Source organism: Zerene cesonia, chromosome 5 (genome assembly GCF_012273895.1).
Source record: "Zerene cesonia ecotype Mississippi chromosome 5, Zerene_cesonia_1.1, whole genome shotgun sequence".
NCBI classification, from domain to species: domain Eukaryota; kingdom Metazoa; phylum Arthropoda; class Insecta; order Lepidoptera; family Pieridae; genus Zerene; species Zerene cesonia.
In genome coordinates this window covers 7,432,055-7,439,332 of record NC_052106.1, presented here as the reverse complement: position 1 = coordinate 7,439,332, position 7,278 = coordinate 7,432,055, and the positions used below count along the sequence as shown (strand labels likewise).

General features: G+C 32.5%; 1 protein-coding gene across 1 annotated transcript; it reads left to right on the top strand.

Annotated features, from left to right (window-relative positions):
* The first annotated feature begins 3,103 nt into the window (after positions 1–3,103).
* On the top strand, positions 3,104–4,996 carry LOC119840292 (sepiapterin reductase). Its single transcript, XM_038366842.1, has 3 exons — positions 3,104–3,287; positions 3,394–3,520; positions 3,749–4,996. The coding sequence occupies exon 3, from the start codon at positions 3,922–3,924 to the stop codon at positions 4,723–4,725; it is 804 nt and encodes a 267-aa protein (XP_038222770.1). The 5' UTR covers positions 3,104–3,287; positions 3,394–3,520; positions 3,749–3,921; the 3' UTR covers positions 4,726–4,996.
* The last annotated feature ends 2,282 nt before the right edge of the window (positions 4,997–7,278 follow it).

The window sequence follows — 7,278 nt, the reverse complement described above, 5'->3', positions numbered from 1 at the left end:
TTTAATAACTAAATACACAATAACTAAAGCTACGTTTTTTGTATGTACTAATTTTGTGAAAAACCTTAATTTGCTGAAAATTTGAGAAAGGGCCGTTATCGTCACCTTTGACCTTGAATAACTTTTTTCCAGGTATCAAATCGATGAGGATTTAGTTTACTATTAGTCACCGGACCTAGTAAATAATTATAATTATTATCTCATTTTTGTGACTGCACCTTCTAATATCCATACATCAGTCTATTTCAATAATTTTAATGTGGGATTATTAAATATTTTTCTTACTCGCAATCTATTGTAGTTTTATATTCTAAAAACATTAAAAAAAGGTTTATTGTTTTCCATTTGGCGCCATTACCTTACTAAGGCAAGCCATACACGCTACGGTCTGCCGGAAAGGTCCACATGAGCAAGTATGCCTGCGCAGGTAGACCGGAATGTGTGTGGGAATAGACCTGTGCAGTTTTTTGAGCCTGCGCAGGCGACCGGCGCAAGATCGAAAATCAATTCTTTCGAGTGACGCCGTACGGTGTACCTTTGCGTGTGTGCGTGCACTCCGGTAAGTGCAAGTGGTAAGCAAGGCCTAGCACTGCCCGCGCGTCATCGTCCTCATTCGATGCCATCGCAAAAAGAACTGAAGACCGCTCCGGTACACCGGAATGTCCCCATACACGCTACCAATGTTTGGTTAACCTGCACAGGCATAGCTGCACAGATGACCTCTACGGTAGACCGTAGCGTGTATGGCTTGCCTTAGTTACCAAGTTACAACGCTAAAAGAAATGATTCGATATCTAGTTAATGGGTGTAACACTAGATGGCGATGTTTAAAATTTTTACTTTAATAGCATAAAAAATGTCACCTTATTTTCATAATAACTTATTAACGTAATAGTTTCGTGGACCAATAAATTTACTGCCTGTGTTATTATACGCATAACAAGATTCGGAGTAACAACATTTTTAATTATTCGTACAAATTTAAAAAAGCGCCATCTAGTTAATCAATAAGTGAACGTGTTGACATTGTCTTTTTGTAGTTTGGTAAATATCAAAACAATTGGTTTTCATTGTTTGACAATTAAAATTTTGTATAGAACTATATAATATGCATTGAACAAAAATTATATTAAAAAAATATTTAGTGATATAATTGGCGTAGCGTGGCCGCCACTTGCAGCGTGCCGCCTAGAGCCGACTGGAATTACGCAGTTTCTTATTACCACATTACTAAATCTTCTGTCTGTTAGTCTGTCTGTCGGTATATAAGGTTTTCATGCAGTCTTCTTGTTGCCCCTTTTCGTAATCCGCCCGGGTAATAAATATATATAATAAAATTAAATGTATCAAAAACTGTTTTTTATTTATCCGTAATAAGCCGCAACTAGAGATATTCGTAATTATTTTTATATGCATTAATTGTGTTCTCTTATACAATTTTAATTCAAACTAACAGTTGAAGATACTATAAACTAATATTGATTACAATTATTTTTAGATTAGCTGTATTGCACAATATTTCATACGTATACACATATATTAAATATTCTGAACATAAGCTATTACACATTTAATGAGTTCAACAACATTTCATGATTGTTGTTATAAAAGAGAAAAATAAAATCGTAAATTGTTAAGAACAAAGTCATTATATGCCTATTAGTATTGGAGAATAGGTCTATTCGCTTTAAAATATAATTACCTAACTATTTTAATTCTAGCAATTATATTGTACTATTGACTATTGTATCCATCGAGTTATGATACCTATTGGCTTTAAAAATTGATATGTTTTTATACCATCCGACACCGATATACATTTTTCCAAGCTACCGCATTGTTGTATCTGTGCCTATGCATATTAAAAGAAAGTCTAGTTATTTACAACTTACATCGTTCATAACTCAGGAACGGTTTAATTATATTTTATGATAACATCTACATATACTAATATTGTAAATCTGAAGAGTTTGTTTGTTTGAACGCACTAATCTCAGGAAGTACTGGTCCGATTTGAAAAATTCTTTCAGTGTTCGATAGCCCATTTATTGAGGAAGGCTATAGGCTATATATGTACCACGGGCGAAGCCGGGGCGGACCGCTAGTACATAATATATTATTTGTTAAGACTAAAAAAAATGGACCGATAAGCTAGTTTTTAATAATTAGTTGCATAACTCATATTTTTATGCTAAAACAAAAATAAATGCTTTCACGCTTATTATTATATATACGACATAATATAATTGAAAGTATAGTCTTTGAGAATACATAGCCCAATACAAAGCCCAAGGAGCAATAACTTGTCATTTCTAAAATAGAACAAAAACATTTTAAAAATTTAAAAAGATTATCCCTAGGCCAGTAGCCTAAACTCTAATATACTTTGCATCGAGCGTTATGTACTCTAAACTCTAATATACTTTGCATCGAGCGTTATGTACTAGTAGCGAATCGATAAAACTAAAAAAAATACGGATGCTAAATATTCTCTTAACTTGTGCAAGTCACAAGTAAATACTCCTTAACTTGTATACAGAAATTCTTTAAGGAACAGTAATTTCAATAAGGTTTTTAAATATAGTTTTAAGTTAGAAACAAAATCGGTGTCGTCGCGGATCACTTAAAAGTTACTTACGGCCGCAACGGGTGTTAAAAAGTTGTATTAATATCATCGTAGTTTTTAATAGTTCGTCTAGATGGCAGTACACGTATATAGTAAAAACTGGATGTGAGGTAGGTAAGGTACGGTGTTTAATGAAAATACTTTATTCTATTCTTTTACAAAGATTCTATGAATTACAATTTTAATGATTAAAAATAAGATTATTGAATTATTACTCAATCTATAAATTATTATCTGCACACCTTTGACCTCATTGCGATACGATTGTACTATGCTTTGGTTTTCTAGTTCATGAATTAAGAAATAAAATAAAAAAAGATATTGACACATCATTAATGACAATATTTGGCGTGATTGGATTTTTATATAAAAGTTCTTAAAAAATAATCGTAGTTTCCTTCTCTAATAACATGATTGAAGATAAATTATTGCAATAAAAAATTTAAACCTGGCAACTTATGCTGCTGTATTGACTATTGTATCGCAGCACTATCGCAAGTCGGAATCCCTGTCCATTATTTCAAATCAATGGCTATGTCAACTTTATTGCAGTCCAAAATTTCAAATCTGCTTTTGTCTAGATATTAAAAACCCAGTGTAACAGTAATTTATATTAATACAAACACTCATCAGTGGAAGGCATTTGGCTTCTGGCCTTCAAGTGAGTAAACACGCGATTTTAATTTATTCTATTCGCGTCACATAATTTGATATTATAAAAATAAACAAAAAAGTGTGTGATTATAATCTTTCCAACTCTTTTAAAGATTTTGATGGATCCTTGGGGTTGTGAAGTGCATCAAACTGAAGTTCCATCGGAATTTGAGGATAATTTTAAACCTGTGCATGAATTTGAAAAACTGACGGATTCCGCAGAGTACCTAGCTATCCTTGGTGAGTTATTATGCATTGTTGAGTACATACAATTAATTAAGTGTGTTATAAACTAAAGCGGTTTTAAATAATGTTTACATTAGCGGTGAGCAGTTAACAAAATGGAGTGATACTGTAATCTTGGTTCACATTGTCATTTGCCACCGCCGACGACGGTCGTCTCATAGACAGTGTAACTTGTATACGAATAATACGAAATTAAATTGTAAATAAATAATATATTTACAGAGAAGAAACTTCAAGCGTTGAGAAAGAAGAATAAGGTTGTCGAAAATTTATCTGCATATCGGGCCGACTGCATCGATCGTTTGTTACGAGAAGGGTGTGATCTCGACCCCGTGATTGGAGATACCGATTCGGAAAAGCTACTTCAGGACTAAAGTGACACATTGTAAGTAATCATGGCATCTTCATCATCTACCATAGATTTGTCCGGGCCCACATTCTGTGTTGTCTCTGGCGCCTCCCAGGGCATCGGCCGGGCCATAGCTGTCGAAGTATCAAAACACTTGGGTCCCAACTCGCTCATGTTGCTTTTGGCCCGTAAGAAAACTGATCTTGCACAATCAGCGAGCCTATGTGAATCGGATAATGTTAAGGTTGTGTATACCTCGATTGACTTATGTTCAGCATCTGAGGAGGAGATGTACAATGTCATTACTGAGGGCCTAAGTGGAAGAAAGGTGACCGATTTCACAACCAGCCTGATCTTCCACAATGTTGGCTCAATTGGTAACTTAAGTGTAGAAACGGGTCGCATGGAGGATATTGAAGAAATGCAGGCATATTTCAAATTGAATGTGTTTAAAGTTATTTCGTTGAATACTCAGTTCCTCAAAATATTTAAGGATGTAGAGGACAGGCTGATTATTGTGAACACAACATCACTCTGTGCAATTAAGCCCATGGGTGGTATGGCTTATTACTGTAGTGGGAAAGCTGCTCGTGCTATGTACTTTAGGGTTTTGGCCGAGGAGAAAAAACATGTGACGGTGCTGAATTACTCTCCCGGCCCTGTTGAGACATCTATGATTGACCAGGTCATAGAGGAAGCGGTGAATTTGAATCTCAAAGAGGTGTTTACTACATTCAGAGACCAGGCATCTCTGTTAAAGCCCGAGGTGACAGCTAAAAAATGTCTTAAAGTCCTACTTTCCGGAAAGTTTAAATCGGGTGATCATGTTGATTATTTTGATGATGAATGAGCTAATTTATGTGGCAGTTAAACCGGGTTTAAATGCAATTAATATTGTTACTATTTATTGTTGGAAATCTTCTGAAGCTATGCCTAAAATATATCTATGTTGCCTAATATATGTATAATATTATAAATCATTTGATATATCTTTGGTCATAAATAAAAATCCATTTTAAATTTATGCCATATAATAATTGCATTTATACCTCATCATACTTCATTACATTCCTATATATTTATGTATGAATGCAAGTCATATTAATAAAAATGCTTGAATGTCAAATGTCTTTTACTTAACCCTTTATCTGTTTTTTATATTAAATATGAGTTACATTCATATGTATTTATCTATGTTTTTCATTTGATAACAAGCTAACAACAGCATCTGTTCAAATATTTCACAATATTTTATACAGTCTCAGTAATTAATAGTTATTCGATATGGGAAAGACTAATTGGAAAGCCATTTTAACATAGTTTATATCATTATCATTTATTATTTTGTGAATCGTTTATTTTTCAACTACATTTCACGCTTCCATATTTATTTTTAACAGTAGCACAACAATGACGTAATTTTTTTTATTATTAGCATCAATTATGTTGTTTTATCAAAGGCAAATGACATCTATATCGTTATCAACTCTAAAGAAAAAAATATTGACTCGTCTGTAACATAAACAGTAATAATAGTCAATAAATAAATAATTTATTGTATTTAAGAATAATTGAAATGGTTTTTTTTCGATAAAAACCACTTTTAACACTCGACATTTTTATTTAAAAAAAAAGGAAATTCGTAGCAATTTTTTTTCCGTACTTATTTTTTCTTTATTTAAGGTAATTTAGGTGCTGATTTGTACACATTCTCAAATGTTGATATAAAACAAGTTTGTCTGTAATTATTTAAATAAAAGTAGGTGTTAATTATCGTGAATGAACTAAAACTGAATAATTTATAATAATTATACTAGTAGCAGACATAATATACACATAAAGACCTAAACTTATCACTCGAGCAATGTCTTCTCGTGAGGAATTCTCAAAATCGATTTAGCATATTTTCGGTTGGGTTGATCCAAAAAAAATAATTACGGTTTTTCTTTCAACATTTAACCGACCTTCTGAAAATGAAGAATGTTCCTATTTCGATAGATTGTTTTTCTATGCTATTTTAATTTGTTGCACGATAAATTCGCGAGTTTTTAATGGATTGGGCTGTTTTCTTTTTATCGTTTTGATGTGAGATTGTTGTATTTTAGTCCCATTTTAGAATCGGATACCTTTCCTCCCGAGTCATTTTATAGTTAATTTAACATTTTCGACGTTCTAAGGAAACAATCAAAACGAATAAGTAATTAGAGTCGAATTCGCGACATTAAGGGTTCCGCAAAAATAAACTAATGAAGAACTGCAAAAAAAAAAAGTGATTCCTCATCCTATTTCCCACCGTGTCATTCGTTGCTTAACGTTGTTTTTTATTATTAATTGTTACAAAACACTAGAAAGTTCTTAATTCGACTGTATTTTTTTTACCTTATAACTTTTTGCTGGGTGAACCAATTTTGATGTTTTTTTTTTAATTTAAAAAGTGGCAGTTTGAAGGGGGTTTAGTTTTTTTCTCAAAAATAATTATTTAAATACATACATAATACAACAATAGTTGTCGCCTTGTACTAGAAATCAATTATATTCGGATTATATTTACGCTAACCGCAATTTGTTTCGCTTTAAGATCAGAGGTTGAGTTAACAATGTTATCTTAAGCTCGTATTACAAGACTAGTTGACGCCCTCCGCTTTGTCGTTGAGGACGTAACATTTATTTATGAGCTGGTCTAAACGTAAGAAACATTGGAATTTAACAATACGATCGCTATGCGTTAATGAAAATCGCACCTAAATCGATCCAGCAGTATTTGTCATAATCACGAACAAGCTAACAGACTAATTAGGCGCAAACATTCGTTTACTGTACGAATGTTATCTCGCAAGCGAGTGACCCGCAAGTGAATGATGTTTGTCTCATACAGACGACTTCCTATGAGATAATTGTTATTAAAGATATAATGAATCTATATTGTAACATAGTATACTATCATTATAATTATTATATCATAAGTATATCCATTCACGTGTTTGCACTTTGCACGCGTGTTCATTCGTAATATACAGTGCCCGCCACATGAATAGCCTCATCGTCAAAATTAATATTTCACATAGTAATATAAAAAGGAGATATACATCAAGCATCGTATCTTAAATAAAACAGGAAGTCTTATAATAGCAAATAAAATTTTTATTATTATCTAATCAAAGTTTTAAGAAACAACGTCAAACAAATAATTGCCCCTTCCACTTGAATAGCCTCACATGCAAAAAGATATTGTTTAATTATTAAAACTCGTTAGTTTAGTATTTGGTATATTTTCCATTAGACCTTATTAGTTCGTAAATACGATTGGGTAGCGATTTATATAAAAAATGTATGTAATTAATGTCCACAGAATTCCAAGCAGTGTAAATAGCTTGTATCAGTTCTTCTTTATTACCATACTGTT

Excerpts from the sequence above, each read along its gene's own strand:
- LOC119840292 (XM_038366842.1), top strand. The coding sequence starts at position 3,922 with ATGGCATCTTCATCATCTACCATAGATTTGTCCGGGCCCACATTCTGT.